The sequence below is a fragment of the Mastacembelus armatus genome, chromosome 10 (assembly GCF_900324485.2).
Source record: "Mastacembelus armatus chromosome 10, fMasArm1.2, whole genome shotgun sequence".
Lineage (NCBI taxonomy): Eukaryota > Metazoa > Chordata > Actinopteri > Synbranchiformes > Mastacembelidae > Mastacembelus > Mastacembelus armatus.
Genome location: NC_046642.1, coordinates 14,773,714 through 14,793,070, shown reverse-complemented (window position 1 = coordinate 14,793,070; position 19,357 = coordinate 14,773,714). Strand labels below are relative to the sequence as shown.

General features: G+C 40.4%; 1 protein-coding gene across 1 annotated transcript; it reads left to right on the top strand.

The window, feature by feature from the left end:
- On the top strand, positions 1–19,157 carry nr3c1 (nuclear receptor subfamily 3, group C, member 1 (glucocorticoid receptor)). The gene is made up of 9 exons (XM_026330733.1): positions 1–287; positions 911–2,094; positions 11,401–11,561; positions 11,764–11,880; positions 12,005–12,286; positions 13,020–13,164; positions 13,982–14,112; positions 14,356–14,513; positions 15,392–19,157. The coding sequence occupies exons 2-9, from the start codon at positions 911–913 to the stop codon at positions 15,542–15,544; spliced, it is 2,331 nt and encodes a 776-aa protein (XP_026186518.1). The 5' UTR covers positions 1–287; the 3' UTR covers positions 15,545–19,157.
- Positions 19,158–19,357: the final 200 nt, after the last annotated feature.

Below are 19,357 nucleotides of genomic sequence, written 5' to 3'. Positions count from 1 at the left end.
TGAGCGCTACTTTCCTAAAGGCTAGTCACCATAGCTCAGCCAGCTTAGGGCAGTTTGGATGACAGTTTACGGCCACATCGACCTGGAAGACTGAACACTCACCAGGGGATTCAGCTTGGCTTATTTTTTTTTTTGTTTTTATTTTTTCTAACCATGTAGTTAAACTGGGACGCATGAAGAACGTCGCTAGCAAATATTGAGTTGTGTTAACGTGTTGTGGAGTGACAGACCAAAACAATGTTGACAGACGAGCTGGGGACACCTATCATCGATCAGTCATTTCAAGGGTAAATAATTATAGACTTTTATTTACATTATTTATCTGTGTCGATATCCTCGTTAGCTAAGGACAAATCTGCTAGCGCAGCGTATGTAAGAATGAATTTGCGGGTATAAGGGCGGCGTTAGCTGCCATGCTAACATTGCTGCCAGCGACGTTGGTGTGAAATGTTGGCACGTAGTTAGTTTCAACCGTTAGCCACATTGCTACCTAGCATACCGACAGTTAGCAAAAAGCTAACGTAAACATATCTTAGGCTCTGGTAAACTTTACGGGTCTCTGTAGCGGTAACGGTGTGTAATTCGCAGCCCACCCCGCGTTGTGTTGTGTTTGCTTTCAGCACACTAAGCTCAAGTGAGTGTTTGGCTAATGGAGAGAGAGCTAACGTAGTTAGCTATCTTTAGCTGCGTTGGCGATCAAGGGCGCGCAAGGGGGGCACGGTTGGTCCCTTTACCCCGGGTTACGCTGACCTACGGTAGCCTCTTGAGATCTGCATGTGTGCAAGCTTAAAACCAATTTACAGATTACAGTTTAAACCAATGTAGTGTGTTATAATGAGGTTGTTTTGCACTGTGTGTTAACGTATTCTCTCTGCCCCCCCCCCCCCCCCCCCCCGCCCTCAATAAAAAGATGGATAAAGGTGGAGTGAGGAAGATAGCCTATAGGAAAGATGACCATTTAAGCAAATTGGTCTACACTGAAAGCCCAGAGGAGGGAGGACTGCTGAAAGTGGCTCCTCACAGTGCCATGTCCATCACCTCTGCTACCTCTGTCGTTATTCCATCCAGCCCCTTGATGCAGCCAGGACAGGTACCTAATGGCCTCACCAACAGCCCCCTTCCAGAGGAGCTCACCTCTGCCTCACTCACTGCCACCGGACAACCCTTGTTGGAAGACCCAGAGGCCAGGGGCCTGATGAAAGATCAGAAGCCACAGCAGCAGCTATTTCAGACACAGACATCTCTAGCGTTTGGGTCTCAAAACCTGGTGGAAAATTTGGAGACCAGTGTAGGAGACGTTACACAGTCCTCCATGGATTCACTTATTGGCGGATCCGACCCCAACTTCTTCCTGATGAAAACAGAGGATTTCTCTATGGATAAAGGAGACCAGGATTCCACAGACCTTGATCATGCCTTTGAGCCCATTGGGAAAGATGTGGATGTGAACCCGAAATTGGTCAATGATAACACATTGGACCTGCTCCAAGACTTTGAGATCACCGGGTCCCCATCAGATTTTTATGTAGGAGATGATGCCTTCCTGTACAACCTGGCAGATGATTCTTTGCTTGGAGATGTTGCCTCTGAGAAGTTTGAGATTAGTAACAGCAATGGACCAGTCCCTGTTTCTCTCAATGGCACCAATCTGACAAGTGCAGATCAGATCAGCGATAACATATCCACAACTTCGCCCATAACCCCTGCAACCACATTGTCTACAATGGTGAAGAAAGAAAAAGATACGGGCTTCATTCAGCTCTGCACCCCAGGCGTAATCAAACAGGAGAAAACGTCTGCAGGTCAGAGTTATTGCCAAATGAGTGGCATATCATCTACAGACATGCCAGGCTCTAATGCCATTTCCATCTGTGGGGTGAGCACTTCAGGAGGACAGAGCTACCACTTTGGTGTCAACCCCAACAACAGTGAAGCTCAGCAGCAGGATCAGAAGCCAATGACAAGCCTCTATCTCCCAGTGACAACCATTGGTGTGGCCTGGAACAGAAGCCAAGGTGCTGTGGACAACTCAGCGATGCAGAGGGCCAGTGAGGCTTTCTCAGGCTCTCCCTCTTGCCCTGCCAGCTTTGCCAGGTAAGGAATGTAGACAGTACTCAGCTCTCTGCTATGATCGGACCCTTCGATTTAGTCTTAGTAACTTGAGATACTACATGTTTCTGTTGTTGCCATTTATATGTCAATTATTATTATTGACAATTATTATTATATTGTTATTCTCCCTTCCTCCCCAAGATCTCCAATGGGCTAGAAATTATTTTATAAATTAGTTTCTCCACAGACTATATTGCTGTACTGTCCTGTATTACATTTAGCAGACCAAATCCAACTATTTGGGATATGATGGATAGCAAAAAAAAGCCCTATACCGATATATACTGCAACACTTCCTTTCTTCAATTATGTCTTTATAGATTTTATTTTATGGTTGTCTAGTGTATTGTACGTCATCCATGGATAGAGGCGTGTCAATGTATGACTGTTTTGACAGCACTGTTTTTCCATCATTTGAGCCGTCTGTCTGAATGTTCACAATACTGTTGTTTAAATAGTTGTTTTGGGCTAACTGCTTTTCAAGGCATATTTCGACTTAGAAACATCACTGTGAAATGTCGCCCAAAGAGGTTTTTAGTTCACTAATGCTTGCTGACAAGGTGGCTAACATTCATTAAGACTGCTGGGTTTTGGTTCTTTCATCATGCAACTTTATGCTTAACCTGCTAGTTAACCTTGTGTGTTCGTACATGGTTTCAGTGTTTTATAATTGTGATGTGTGATGCACATAACCTTTGCTCATTAATCAAAGGATCAGAAAGATGGGTGTTTGTGTAATCAAGACCAGTCTATTTAAAAATGCCTTGGTCATTTCCTATTATGAAGCCATTATTTAGCCTTCCATAACTTGTGACCCACATTTCATCATTTCATGTTGTGGAGTAAATTATTATTCAGTGTTGAAAATAGTTGTTAGTCGCAGCCTACACGTGTTGTTTATAGTTTTACTTATGTTATCAAGTTTCACAAATCAAACACTGGTGACTGTGGAAAATGTTGAAGAAATAGGTCCCTGTGGGTCCCTGTCCTCGCAGCTTTGGTTTACATTGTTAGTCACCACAGAAATAATGCTCACTTTAAAATTAGGGCATCATCCTGACATAGAAATGTCTGCGTTAATACCACGTTAGCCATTTAACCCACTAATCCTGCGTTTTGAGACAGGCTCGTGGACTGCACAGGATGTGGCTGCAGCAATAAGCACCAAGATCTGGAGCAATGATAAGCTGTAAGAAAAAAAAAAAGCCAAAGGTATTCCACTCATATCCATAGTGGATATTTAATCTTTGTTTTTCTCCCAGATTAGACAGGCCTGAGCATCAATATGTTTGTTTGTGGCATGTTACAATTTCAATGTGTGGTCAAGGGTTTTCCTTCTGAGCAAGATAGTGTCATTGTTTTTGTTTTGTTTTTTTTTTAATCTTATAGGATATTTTATTTATCAGTTCGACAGTCTCTTGGCCCTGCTCAGTTTCTCATGGAAGTAGCCACACAATGGTAGATAATGAGGTCGGTTTGGGCAGATCTCTTCGATCTTCCAGCTGCATTATGCCAAAAATAAACCTGAGATGTACAATGTCTTCACTTGAAGTCGATCTGTCCCCAAGGAGCAGCCAAGGCCGTTCATTCAACAATAAGGATGAATGAATTGTGGCCTTTCCAGAACAGTCAAGCCTGTGATGTAAGAAAGAAATTATTCCAGTGTAGAGAAAAGCTTAAGAGACTGATTGTTGTACTGACGTGTACGATTTTTTTTTTTTTTTTTTTTTCTTTTCACCTCGATCTCTGAGTCTGATGAATGTATAGTATCCAGGCATAGTGTATGGACTCCACCTCATTCCACAAAGTGTCTTTTGCACAGTTATTACTTTGCTTCCCTGTATAGTTTTATGGCCCCAGCTGTGAATGTGGCTTTGGGGCCCAGTTGTGAAGCAGTTCAGTAGGAATTCTTCACCAAGAGTGATGTGACAGAATTACATCTTTTTTGTCTCTTTTATTTTTATGCCTGCCTGATTCACTGTACCTGACAGGGAGTGATCAGCTCAGAGATTGTCACGCAGTGTGTCATGTCAACAAGGGCAAAAATGTGGTTACTGGTATGTGTTTTTATTGTTTGAGCATATAATGTGCAGTACTTTCAGCTCTTCTAATGCCTGGCGTCAAGGTAGAGAGAGACACGAGATACACCTCATCTTCAATCCACATGTCGTTTTAATCACCCTGTCTTTGTGTTATTTAGAGGTGTGTGTGTGTGTGTGTGTGTGTTTAAGTATAGGATTTTGTCTGTGCATGTGATGTGAGCAGATAATTTTGTATGGGTGTGTGCCTGCTTAGGTATTGACATGTTGGTGTGTAAGCTTGGTGACTTTGTATTGTCCTTTTTTTATTATTATTTTTGTTTTTTGTGGTGTGTATTTGCTTCAAATTGTGGGACGTTTAGGAGCTTGAAATCCACTGCAACTAGCTCTGTGGTTGTTAGGCAGTTGGCATCAAGTCACCATGTTTTCCAGCTTGTCACGCAATGGTGCTGCTTCTGTTTCCTCCCCGGGCTCGGAGGACTTTGCATGGCACTGAGGACCTGACCTGCTGTAGCTTGAGAGTTTGCTGCATTGCACTGCACAGGTCCTACTGTTAACAGAGCTACTTTTCTCCCACTTCACCAGCGCTTTAATTTTCCATACCTCATCTGTTCATTTACTGCATCACGGTTTTACGATCTGACTCAGTTTTATGGTCTGACTCACAAACAACCCATTCTCACACAACAAAGAATGCTTCACCTTGAGAAATGCTCGGCTTTGTTCCTATTTTGGGAAATACACACCCTCATCATATGGTAACTGGTTTTGATGTGGCATGACCTGATTAACACTGAGTAGCACTGAAGGAAATAACTGAACTGAATGGAAGAAAGATGCAAAAAATATAATTGCTCTGGTGCATAATCTCACAGCTCCCTCAGTAGGCCTGTATTATGTAACGTCTATTTTTTAGCATAGCATTTCCTCCTCTGTGATTGGCCCGGCCCATACTGTGGAGTTCAGTTTGTGAGTCAGATGTAGCTTAGCTGCATATCCTGCTCCTGACTTTATAGTCTGTGCTCTTACAAAATAAACATACAACCTATAAAGACATTAGTTACAGCAGACAAACTGGCTTACTGAATAAAGCAGTTCTTACATGTAGACAAAGCAGTGTTGTGTTTCTGTAGTCCAGTGTTAGCCCAGTGTTACAAATCTGCCTCAGGTGGGCTTTACAATGTGCACATCATACAACCCCCTCTGTCCTTAGACTTCAGTTGGATAAAAAGAAACTCCCCCCAAAATTTTCTCAGCTCTAGTTCACTTTTTGTATTAGTTAAACAGGTATAACCATTCTTTGCTCCTCAGTTTTGTCTCGGCAGACACTGTTGGGTACTAGAATCAGTTGAAGAAGTAACCTTAGACTTTAGGAAATGTTCTGACGTTCGTTTAACACCATGACCCCCAAATTAACAGATTATTCTGCAGTAGATGTGATTTGCTGGCCCAGAACCTGCAGACAGAAACAGGCCACATGAAGCAGTGCCTGGGCAAGTTGAAGAGCTCACCAGAGAGCGTCTTCACTAAGATGGTAAAACTCCAAGGAATTTCACATGTGGGAATACTGAGTCAGCTTTGGAAACTGGCTATGACTCGCTGCTGAATAACACTTGAAAATGGACTTAACCAAAACTGTGCTGCGTTAATGCAGTTTTCTTCTTCTCTGTCACAGCCATCGCTTTTACTATCTTCCCATGATGGTCTGCTGCTTAAAATAAAATGTTACCCTACTTTAGAACAACCGTGAAAAACTGAGAGTACTCTCTGTAATGCATCATACTGATGAAGTGTAGGTATGACTCCTGGCCTCAGGGATATGCTTGACTACTGCAGTGTCCTCAGAACTATGTTGCAGCCTGTTTTATGTGACTTTGTTAATGACTGACTGAGTTTAATGGTAGAGATGGGTATTTATCAGGTAATTAATGTGTCCCAACATAGAATATACAGCCTCATGAATCATGGCAGTGTTCAGAGGGATAAACCTTGATTTTAAAGCTGCGTCTATAGCCAGACTATAAATTCAGCTGGTGCTGATACTTAGAAATTTTTTTTTTCACAGCTGTCAGATGTATCAGCTGTTGTATCAGCTTGGTGCCTGGGTTGATACATGAGTAGGTTATGTGCTGTATTTAATTATATATATATATATTTATTTATTTATTTATAGAAAGCTGTATATTTAGTGCATGCATAGTCTCAGCTCTTAGGCTTGGCTCTGTTTAAAAGTAATCTTTGGTCTTGGACTGGCTTTTTCAGTGCACAGTCTTGCTGCGGCACACCCCTCTCTCTGGATGTCTCTCTCACTTTCGTTCCCTCGCCGTCTGTCTCGCTCTATCTCATTTTCTCTCTTTCTCTGTGTCCCTCTCTCTCTTTTGCTTCCTGCAACCGGCCTTGAGATGTTGACAGTCAGCAGAAGCTATCAGCAGCTGTAAAACACCCTTTTTCAATGTGCTTGTGTGTGTAAGTGACATGCACGGCTGCTAGCTTTCTGTACTATACATGAGTGTGTGCGTTTGTGCATGTGGGTGTGTCACAAGCGCTGTGGTAGGCAGGTGGACACAGCGCCGTTGTGAAGCTCTCACTCTCCTGACCTACTTTCCCTCCTGCCTCCACACAGCTGGTGCCGAGCGAACGCACCAGATCAAATGCCAGCCATTCCAGTCACTTTTGTGTTATTACTGCATTCCCCTGTAACCACAGTTCAGTGTTTTTTGAATTTAGTTCTTGATGTGTTTTGACACTGAATAGGCTTGCAGAAATTCCCCATTTTGAGGTTAAGATGATACAGAAAAGTTTGTACTCCTCTTCTTATATTTGTGTACACTTTTTAGTCAGCAAATTTGAACCTCAGGACTGGGTTCCTCATATATGCAGTGGTGTACAGCTCAAGGTATTAAAATTATGCTCACAGTAGCAGCAGCAAGCCTCCAATTCATTTTACAGGCCAGGAAGCGACCTCCCATCTATGTACAGTCACTAATGGCTTCTATAATGGAAACCAATGTGGAAACTCAGATCCTTTGGGGTTATTTTTCTTGTGCTGAGACACGAGTTAGGCTTAGTTTCCTCCTCTGGTGTTTGAGGCCAAGCAGTGGTTGCTGCTTGGGGCTACAAAATGTGACTGTTGTTCAAAACAGGTTTGTCAGTATAGCATGAAGGAGGAGACATTTGCTCTTTGCAGAAGACCGTGACAGTGAGGGATCATCCAGAGTATCACGTGCAAGAGTATCTAGCTAATGACCTGTATCATGAACCAAAAGAATGTCCATAAATATGTTAACGTAGAACTGCTTCAAAGGCCACTGTATCTCCATTGTATTAATTTACTGTGGCAGCGGGGCTTTTGTTTAGTGAGGATGTTGCACTAAAGTCGTATAAAGGCACATGATCTGTTTTTATTATGGGGCACAGCAGGCAGATATTTTTAGAGGAGTACTGCCCAGTCTTCAAACCAAACAAATCCAGCCTCTCCACTCTTGGAAGCTGTGTTTTTGTTGTTCTGCATGTGAAAATGATTCAGAGTATGCAGACCAGTTCCCCTTTCTATTTTAGTGGCTCTTATATCAGAGATGAAGCACTTCCTTGTGCTGGTCCTCTGCTCCAGTCTTCAGACTCTCAATTTTGGAGACATTTATCCATTGTCTATCCATATCAGTTATAATGAGAAAGTAACAGAAATCCGATTTGAAGCACGCAGCCATCCAGATCCTCAAATTATGATATCAAGCTTCATTTAGGGGCTTAGACCATCTGGTTTAGCGAAGATAATAATTGAAGTTTTCTCTGGGATAATGTGAGTGGTCTGAAGTAGGTCAAGTACTAAAGGTTAAAGTAGGCTAATATGTGCAATAAATTTGCAAACAGAAAATGATACAGTTCTGACAGCTGTTTGCTTGAAGTGGTAAAGAGCATGGCTATGCCAAGCTGCTTGTGATACTCATGATTGAAAGGGGATTATGAATTGTTAAGCAGGGCACTAGGCCACCTGCATTATCGTAAGTGTGTGAAGTGGCTTACCTCATTAAACACCAAGCTGATTGATCAGATTCCTAGAGATGCAAGTGGTTAAGTTTCTTAGCACTGCTCTTGCTCGAGGCCCACCTCAGGGTGCCTGTGCCTTTGCACAGCGACTGGGCTCTGACCGATAGTACACTCTGAGGGAATGCAAGAACTTCCTGTCAATGGTGAGCAGGCACTTAAACAGATGGTTTCACAAAGAGGAAATTCAATCTCTGCACATTGCTGTGAAGCTTTGATTGGTTTGTGTCTGACAGTCCACAAAACCAGCTTTGTAGCTTGTCCCACGGAGTAGGTCAGTTGTCATCAACAGATTCCAAATTGAGTTTAACTACTGGACAACATTGACATCACTTTGTTGTCCAAACATATAGTGGCTGCAGTAATTGGATTTGAACCAGCAGCCTAAAGCCGTCTAGTAAAGCTGTCCTGACACCAGCCCAGTGGGCCAGTGAAGGACAAACTGGTTACTCCCTTTGATGTCATCATCATCACTCATTAGCGTCCTCTGCCCACCCTTCAGGTCACCACACCCTCCATTTGGGCTTTTTATATGTATGTGTTTGTGCTCCCAAAAGCAGCATGTCAGGGAAACCCCCCTTAAATCTGTGTGAGACAGATGGCACAGTGGTTACATCACCTCAGCAGCACAAGACTTCTATGAGTTATATTAACCGTATAACCCTCCTCACCGTCTGCTGCTGTTTCGTTTAGTGAAGGACTGTTGGCTGTGATTCAAACAGCAGGTATGCAGAAGTGCTCAACAAGAGTTCATTGAAGATTTATAATTTAAATGATAAGTAACATTTATAATAATGATTCATATTAAATTGTGCAAAATAAATGCATACTGTGAGTTATAATGAGAATATTTTCACAGCACAATTATATGTCAAGACAATATGTAGACAGCACAATTGGAATTATTGCCCATCAAGCAGATGCCAGCTGACTGTTACATGCCATGTTCCTCTACCTGATTTTTAAACAGCATTGTTTACCACACTTACCACTAGGCTTCACTGGGCCACCGTTGGGTGCTAAGAAGCTGGTGAACAGATGTTTAATCAGTGTGTTTGGTTGAAAACCTGCCACATCTTTTAGGGCACTGCTGATGGTGGTGAGACTAAACCAGAATGGTAAAGTTTCAGGTTGTGACACTGAAACAGGGAGTGGAGAGGTGCTAAAACGCTCTGCAGGAACTGCAGAATCGGGGATAATTCTATGTGGTTTCATTGCTACAAACAGCACCTTCCACATTACATGTCATCATTCGAGCCGTTGTTGATTTGAAAATAGTGCAGCTTTTAAGTCTAGTAGACGGCTTGTTGATCTTATCTGTGGCACCACCCTGAAATAAAAATCTCTGGTTGTACAGTGACACTATTTATTTATTTAATCCTTAATTTAAATAGTCTCATTGAGATTGTGATCTCTTTTTTTAACAAAGACCTATCCACCAGTGGAAACATCGAATTTAAATATGGACTAACAAAATTCACGTTACATTTTAATAATACTTTATGGGTAGTAATGTATCAGTAAAAAGCTTTTGAAAAACTTTTCTTTAATCATATAAAACTGTGCAGCTTTATTTAACACTGATATATTCTGGCTATCACAAAGTAGCTATTAAAAAGGATGATCATAGGTTCAACTGTAGTGTATTGAACTTGTTGGATATATGATTGTAAATTTTAGGTTTCCCTTTTCCACTTTTACAAATAAATAATTTATTGCAGTTTCCACCTGTACATAAGTTGACCCTTTTTATAGTAAGAATGATGAATCCACTTTCCAATTCCAAAAATTTTTATTGCAGCTTTAAATATTTATAATAGTGTCCCTTCTGCTCCAGTTGTCCACTTCAGACAATGATAAATTACATGGATTGTGATTTGTTCTTTATAAAATATCTTGGCCATATCTAGCAAACTGAAATTAAAATCCTATTTTGGCAGTCAGATGTATTTGAAAATGCTGGTTTGAAGGCTTTTTTTCTATTTATCCATTAAATCTTCCCTTGGCTTCACCTCTCACAGCTGGAGCAGCTGTTCAGTGAGTACCACACTTCGTGGTGTCTATATTTCTCATAATCAGCCACAAGATTTGGTAGTTATTACTCCCAGGTTTGTGTTTCAGCTGTGTGATACAATTTGGGCGACAGTCAAAGCCACTCAGGAAATGAAAGCTCACCCACTGCTAGCAGACAGTTGTATTGAATGCAGGCCATAAATGGAAAATGGACAGGCTTATTGACTTATTGCTCAAAAAGTTTTCTGTCTCCTATGAGCTCTCTGTCTCTGATATTTTCTTTTTTAATTGGCTGCTAAATGCTTCTGGTCTTTATGCTTTAATGCTTGACTCAGGTTTTCCCATCTTGCTATGCCAACTGACTGCTGGGGCCTGTCTTGCTTTCATGCTAATGCCCACATGTTGCATAACTAAGGATGAACTTGGCTCAACACCAGGCAGGTGTGTTAGCGTGCTGTTGCATTTCAAACCAGCTCTTATCAAATAAAACTGTTTGTCTTCATTTTGGCGTCAGACATGTGGACACAGACAGTTGTTGTACTTCTCAGGCTCAATACCCTCTGAGTGTGGGCGTTGTTGTTGCTGTGGCCAGTAGCTTAGAAAGGGGGTGTGGACCTCTGGTACACAGTTGCAGCGAAGCCGGATGTCCTCTAGTGGTAGTTTGAAAAAGCGCACCTCTAGCCACTGCTGACCGAGTCTGGAAACGTTTGTGGTTCAATGAAAGTAAGAAGAGCCATTTTATGACAGCCACAACCACAGATCTTCAGATAATGTAGGCTTTAAAGGCCCAGATGGGTACAGTGGGACTCATGATTTTAGAAATCAAGGCAACATGGAAGAAAACAAGTAGATGGAACACATTGACTATGACTGGAGGATATGTGTAGAGTATGTGTAATTTGATTGACAGTGCACAGTAAATATAAACTGCTGCTGAACTCTGAAAGGATCCTTTCAGGAGTAGGGGTATGCAGTATAAATGGTGCATACGCTATGTAGTATGATACTGATTTGACTAAAATGTCTTGTCTTGATTTTACTACTTCACTGTAACTGTATTTTTGCAATCACTTAGTGTGGAGCATTTTTTAAGCAGATGGTATAAACCCTGGTCATAGTCAATGCTAGGTCTAGTTTTTTAAACTGCAGGTTTTTTTCTTGTTTGAAAATCTGACATTTCACCTCCCTCCAGTTCAACCGCCAGACCAGAAGGGGGCATGCCTACGTCCTCAACACAGGGAAAGAGCAGGGCTCATAAAATCTGCCTGGTGTGTTCTGACGAGGCATCAGGTTGCCACTACGGCGTCCTCACCTGTGGCAGCTGCAAGGTCTTCTTTAAGAGAGCAGTGGAAGGTATAAAACCCTACATCATTTTTTTTCTCACTGATTCTTTCATAAGGTCAGGTATACTCATGTTGGAGTCATTATGAGTTGGAGTTGAAGCCATGAATATAAGAAAGTATAGGACTGTGATGCTAATTAGTTTATCCCCCTGGAGTGTTCCCCACCACCATGAAGGTAAATAACATTAATCTTCCTCTTCTCTGTACCTCAGGGCAGCATAATTACCTGTGTGCTGGGAGGAACGACTGCATAATAGACAAAATCAGGAGGAAGAACTGCCCAGCCTGTCGCTTCCGCAAATGTCTAATGTCAGGCATGAACCTGGAAGGTACATATTAACCCCAAACATAATGCCAAATATTGTATGTTTGAGCTGGTGCAATTACCTCTGTCTTCTTGTCTATCTTCCCTCGTTGTATGGATTAACTCTTGCACATGCCTGTTTTCTGCAGCACGAAAAACCAAGAAGTTGAATCGGTTGAAGGGCACCCAGCCAAGCCACCCACCCGAGGTGATGCCTTCTCCACCAGTTGAGGCTCGCTCCCTTGTACCCAAGTGCATGCCAGAACTTGTTCCTACAATGCTGTCTCTGCTGAAGGCCATCGAGCCAGACATCATCTATGCTGGCTACGACAGCACCATCCCAGACACCTCCACCCGACTCATGACCACCTTCAACAGGCTGGGTGGCCGACAGGTCGTCTCTGCTGTCAAGTGGGCGAAGGCTCTGCCAGGTTAATAGTCTGCTCTGGTAGTATGATTGTAAACTTGCTTTTTAAAGTGAGTTTAGACACAAGTACATTAAGTACATTATAGCTGTGAGTTTGCAAAGAGAATATTGTGGCACATTGACATAAAGCTACAGTTTTGAAAAATGCTTTTTCATAAGATGTAGTGCAGATTCTGCAACAATATATGGGTATATGTATTAAAGTGCTGCGTTCCATACAGGCAAAAAGGGGGGAACCCTCAAATCTGCTCAAAGACAAGTTTATGATGTGTGCTGTCCATACTGTGACACCACACAAAGTCTGACATGCAGCCAGCACATGCAATCACATTTTATTTTAACAGTGCACAGCACAGTGCAGGCAAATATTGGACACTGGAGATGTTCTAATGTATTCTGGCAGTATAGGAGTCTATACTGTGTAGACAGATTAATAAAATAATGTTTTTGTGCAAGCAAACAGTCAGTGCATCTAGATCAGCCGTATTTGCATCCTGGTTGATCAAGTAAACATGACTACAATCTGATGGAAGTCCTCACAAAAGGTTTCTGTTACACAGATTCTTCTTCTGCAAATTGATTGAGCTATTTTATTTACAGATAGAATCACCTATTAAAGATTACATATTTGTAGACAAATGACCTACTGTACTGTCATTGGGTACACCACTACACCTTCTCATACACTGAGACTGTATTTGTAGTTGGTTGAAGTATTTGCACGTCCCTTCACTCAGGCTTCAGGAACCTACACCTGGATGACCAGATGACCCTGCTGCAGTGCTCCTGGCTCTTCCTCATGTCCTTCAGTCTGGGCTGGAGGTCTTACCAACAGTGCAATGGCAACATGCTCTGCTTCGCACCAGACCTCGTCATCAATGAGTATGTACTAATGTATTTTCAGTCTGTATAAAAGACCAAAGCTCCAACCCTTGTTGGGTGGTTTTATACCAAAGCTAGTACTACACTAATGTGTTTTAAATCCTTCCTGTGGTCTGGTAAATGGAGTCTTGACTTGCATCTCACATAAATTGAGCATGGATGTGGTGTTTCCGAGTGATTGGTGTATCGCAGTGTCAACTGTCATCATTAATCAGCATTTTGTCCCTTATCTGTAGACTTGATTATGTTTGTAAACAGCCCAGAGTGTCATATAGTCTGCACAGTTAACAGTTAGAGCTTTGGGCACTTTTTTTCACAATCACAAGCTGAAAGTTAATATAATAATAATTAGTATCTGATGTCATGCAGACTGTTCTTTTTTGCCAAATTGTTATATATTTGCATTTGATAATGGCAGTTTTGAAACAGTCTTTTCTATTTCCAATTTCCTATGTCAATTTTTAATGTGTTTCTTGAATATGAATCTGGCTGTGGTGTTTTGGTATGTATATTTTAATGAATTTTATGTTGACTTTGAATCAAATGAGGAGTGGAAAAGCAACTCATTGAGTTTTTGGATGAAGTTTGGATGTTTCATCTTTATTTGATCACAGAGAAGACACTAGTTCATCTCAAATCTGCTTTCTCAGCCTTCTGCTTTAACAAACTGATAGGCTAAAAAGTCCCATGAACTTACATATTACAGGGAGATTGTTCATCACACTCATTCAGACCTCACAAAGTGCTCAATGAATCAGCTGTGACTTAAGAAGAAATACATTTGTGCTGTTTAACCCTTGCTGACTAATTCCACCAGGGAGCGGATGAAGCTGCCCTACATGGCCAACCAGTGTAAGCAGATGCTGAAGATTTCCAGCGAGTTCGTCCGACTTCAGGTTTCCCATGACGAGTATTTGTGCATGAAGGTTCTGCTGCTGCTCAGCACAGGTCAGATGTTTCCCCTTACAGCAGCTGAACCACCAATCATAGTGCCCAAGCAAATGCAAAATATTATTAAGTGGCACCCTGATATTCATTAGTTGCTGGTTTTTAATCCATCACAATATGGATATTTGTTATGGTAAAATATGCCCTTTCTTCTTTGTACTTTAACAAGAGAAGTGTAATAGGTGTCTCAGTAACACAGTGCACTGCTCCAGATCTCAATATTGAGCTTCCGCTCTCCCACAGTGCCAAAGGATGGTCTGAAGAGCCAGGCGGTGTTCGATGAGATCCGGATGTCCTACATCAAGGAGCTCGGAAAAGCCATTGTGAAGCGTGAGGAGAACTCCAGCCAGAACTGGCAGCGTTTCTATCAGCTCACAAAGCTGCTCGACTCGATGCATGAGGTACGGAGAGACAGCACAGTGGCAAAACGCTTTGTGTGACATCAACATTACAGAACCAGGCCTTCTTTAACTACAGTGTTTTTTTTTTAAAAAAAATCACAATACCTGGAATTTCCAGGGCTATAAGTCGCTTTTAGCAAAAACAGTCTTGTTGAAGAATAAAAAACATACATAGGTCGCTTCGTTATATAAGTCGTATTCCCAATTATTCTAATTATAGTCTAAATTAGCCTATGAAGAACAAAGGCTATCTAATGAACATTATGCTATCATGTGACCTAACTAACATATGATACAACATGTTTCTCCATCTACCATCAACTCATTAATAATCCAAAATGTCTTTAGTGCAGGGGCCCATGCTGAAGTTTCCACTTAAATTAGTTTTAAGTTCCAGTTACAAGAAACAACGTGATGTTGGCAGTAATTCACATTACTATTGTCCCAATCCAAATAGAATAAGCGTAACATGACAGGAAACTGCATCTTGTCATTAATGTAAATGTAAAGGTAGTCTGTCCTAAGCAGGGTATAGAAACTTTGCTATACAGCTTGACAAGCCATAGTTCCTGGTAAGATAGTAAAGAATTATTCTTCTGGTAAAATCTAATAAAGATTTGTAAAGAAGTTGTGCATTTACAGTAATATCTAACTAACTTGTACACTGCATCTAATTTTTAACTTTAACTCCCACACTGCAGTCAGACCCGCCTCCGCTTGAACTTACACATCACTAGTGCAACAACAACAACATCAACTACAGCTATTTAAAATGTGTTGTGTATATATAGGTCGGTGGTATCAGTTGTGTACCTGATGATGATGGTAATTGATGAATGATGCTTCTGTTTGACAAGTACAAACCTGTGTGTCTGCAGATGGTTGGTGGACTGCTCAACTTCTGCTTCTACACCTTTGTGAATAAATCCCTGAGTGTGGAGTTCCCAGAGATGCTGGTAGAGATCATCAGCAACCAGTTACCAAAATTCAAGGCTGGAAGCGTCAAACCACTCCTCTTCCACCAGAGATGACTGTTCCCTGTAACCAGACACAATGCCTTAAATCCTACAACACCATCACCCCAACACCCCACCCACCCCTAAGAAGAGCAACAATGAAAGCACTGAGGATCTAAGATGAGGAGCAAATGATGGTTTATCTTTATTTTGTTTTTTTCGTTTTCGTTTTTGTTTTTTTTTGTTTTTTGTTTTTTTGAGAGGGAATATGCAACATGGTGTTGTGACTTACGGGTCTGGAGGGAGAGACTGGAGACATTAGAAACCAGACAGTGAGCACAGAAGGTTTGTTGTGTTGGACAGTCTCAGATGTAGTGTATAACAACAAGTAGGAAATGTTTTTAAGATAAAAGATAATCAAAGAGAAATAGGATAATAGGCTATCCATGTTGTCTCAGGTTACTTACCTTCAATAGAGAACGATATCTAAAATAGATAAAAACAAATATCTTTGTGCAGGTTCTGATAGTATTTTCTACATTTTCAAAATCTAACCATTTATACCGTTTTCCAGGTTTTTGTTACCTGAGAAGGTAACAAAGCTTAACTAATAACATGCTTTCAAGAAGGCTTTTAGACTGTATGTTTCTCTTTCAGTTTTAATAGGTGGTTGTAACAAATGTTTATCTGTCATATGGGGGAAAAATCTGTTTTACGGTCATTTAAAAAGCATATTTCATTGCTTTAATTGATACTATGGACAACGAACAATTCTGTTGGATTGTTAACTGACCATTCAAAGGATGAGTTCTCCCACAAGCCAGCTTCTTCCAGGTTTACACATCTATTATAAAAGGGAAAAATATGTGCCTTTTTTGCTTCAAGTATCATCTTAGCCATTTTCTGTTCGCGGCGTGCTTTTCTTTATACCATCGTGGTCTACCTTCATTGTTTGCTGATTGTACTTTTTATATTACATGCATTTACAAATCCCCCCCCCCCCCACCATGACCGTCTTTATGTTCAAACATGGCAGCTTGGTCCATCCTTTGTGTGTATACACGATCCTCATGGTTAAAACAGATTATTCAAAGCCTGCTTCCATTTTCACCATCTTGTGCACAACCCCCAAAGTGCAATTTGAGCACTTTGTGTCCTTCTAAAGGCTTTAAAAGACTGTGAAGAAAAAAAACTTATGTGTCAGTCAATACTATATGACTTTAGATGCAGTTAGATAACATTTTTATTAGATGTTTTATTAAAACAGCCCTCTTGGGTTATTATTTCAGCACCACCTCCTTCCCCAGTAGCTGAATAATGGAACATGATATATATGTGCGTCTACCAATCAGAAATGAGAGGGCATATTTTATTGTTGCATCATTTTTAGATCATCAGGATTTCCGTGGTTCTGCCATAGCTCCAGTCGACTGAAAAACAACCATGCTTCATTTATTAAGTCTATTTGCTACAGCTGGCAGATGCAGTGATGATTCTGCCTCTGACCATCCTTTTTCCACAGTACATCTATACGCTCAGTCAGCATCTGCATTGGGTAATGAGTGTTGGTTTGTCAAAGAAATACTATAACATGGTAGGAAATATTCTGCTAAGCTAACCAACTATGTGTAGCTTTACAGATGTAACAGCACTATCAATCCCATCAAATTCCTGGCCAGAAAGCTAATATGCATATTTACCAAAATGTCAGACTATTTCTTTTAAAATTATCCTTTGAACCAGCTCCATTAATGTTGTGTAGGCACTTTGTCTGAATGCCTGTGTGTTTTAGTATTTTTGCACGCTTGTTTGTCTGTTAGGTAGTGGAGTCCCAATATTTGAAAGCACTTAGCAATAGTCACCTGTTAGAGACAGTGAAAGAGTAGCATCACTGACTGGGGAGGCGGGCAAAATGGATCCTTTTATTCTCTGGGAACTATTTCAGTGCCAAACTCCTGTTTTGTCTGTATTCAGTGATGCTGGAAGTTGGGTCAGTGGTTTTAACACAGGAGGAAACAAGTCCCAGCAGTAAAAGCTTATAAATTTGTCTGATAAATATGAGGGGAAAAAGTCTTAAATTACCAATTACTGTTGGATTAAGGTCATCATTAATGAATCGTAAGACAGATGTGTAATCACATTGAAAAACAGGTTTGCCAGGCTTTTTTTTTTTTTTTTTTTTCTTGTATGTGATGTATGTCAGAAATTGAAATGTGCTGCAACATTTTCATCAGTTGAGTTTGTCTGCTTAGTTTGTCATCAGTGTGTCTCATAACTATGACATGTTTTCATTTTGTTTAAAAGAAATGTTGATAACTTAAAGATACAGTATTGCCCTGTCAGAAATAATTGGATAAATATGTCAAGTGGAGCGCCTACAGTGTGTGTTCGCCCGCGCATTTAAAGTTGAAAAATGTCAAATTGTTCTCCAGCAACTCATATAAAAGCACTATATTTTTGAACCACTCCCGTGCTCAGGTTGTTGAAATGTGTTGTTAGCATGTGGTTGTCCATGTTTAAGTCATTTATGCCCTGACTTTTAAGAACCATAGCTTTGAGTATGGCTTCTGTGATGATGTGTTTTTGTCAGAAAGGAAGGATCTCTTGACAGATTAGAAGAGTTTAGGAATGTGCTGCCATTCACGCCCAGACTCATAAAAAGGATGCTTGTTATTTTCCTTTCAGGTTAATTCAAAACTATTTGAAAACTATCTTTACTACCTGCATTGGGGTTATTCATGGGTTACTTTCACATTCAGTGTATCCAAATCTCTGCTGCTGCTGCTTCTTTTCAAATATCAACAGATATATATATATATATATATAGATATATATATCTATATATACATTTATATAAATATATATGTATGAACTCGCACATGCCTCTTCTCGCTCAAAAATGTATCCTTACTTTCTTGTACATTTTTGAGGAGAACAAATGAATATGCAATAGATACAACAGATAATCTATCAACACATAAAGTGTGGTTGCTTCCTTTTTTGCTTTTTTTTTTTTTCCTAATATAAGCTATTAGCATACAGACGATTCACATTTAACTTTTATCTCTGCAGGCCAGATTTTACACTTACTCAGTAATCAGTCCAACCAGACTGCGCAAAGAAAACGAAAAAATCCTATTTGATGTTTGATTACAAAGTGACCAAAGCAAGTACAGACAAATTGAACCTATTGTAAATGTGGTAGCTCCTCATAGACAAATGTACAGTCATTTGTTAAAAAAAAGAAAAATGTAAAAAAGAAATCTGATTTTTTTTTTTTCTTTTTTTTTACTTCAACATGATGACTTTGGTCAAACTGTAATACTGTGAATAGGATAGGAGTCAGTTTTTTTTCACACACACAAACTGTTTGTGAAAGTAATCAACCAGCTTAAATCTATAAAAAGATTTGCACTACCCAAATATTGTTTGAAAATCTATTTTGTATAAAACAGATGCAGACATTACCTTTTGAGAATAATCAAGGGCAGATCATGTTTCAATGGTATATGCTTTCTCTAAAAAGCTTCATTTTGCTTTAAAAAATGAATATGTACATATAATCCAGTGTAAAGAAAATGTGGTGTATTTGTCTCAAAAATAATTTTCTATACTTACTACCCTCTGTATTATTTCTCCTCTGTAGTGTGACTCCTGTTGACCTTCTCTGATTAAAAGTTGAACTGTATGTGTTTTCGTGTGGTACTTCGACACGAGTACTATACACGGATGTTTGATTCTGAACAGTGGAACCAGTAAGCCACTTCCATTATACCAGCAGCACTTGTTCCTCAAATCCACTTTTCCATTCTAACACCTGCTGTATTTGCTGATGATGAAGACTGTTGATGTCTGATTGAATTCTAACAGGTTCTTGCTGGGGAATAA

Bases quoted from the DNA above. Each gene is read 5' to 3' on its own strand.
- nr3c1 (XM_026330733.1), top strand. From the start codon at position 911: ATGGATAAAGGTGGAGTGAGGAAGATAGCCTATAGGAAAGATGACCAT. The intron at 2,095-11,400 runs GTAAGGAATGTA...ACCTCCCTCCAG, and splicing joins TGCCCTGCCAGCTTTGCCAG to TTCAACCGCCAGACCAGAAG. The intron at 11,562-11,763 runs GTATAAAACCCT...TCTGTACCTCAG, and splicing joins CTTTAAGAGAGCAGTGGAAG to GGCAGCATAATTACCTGTGT.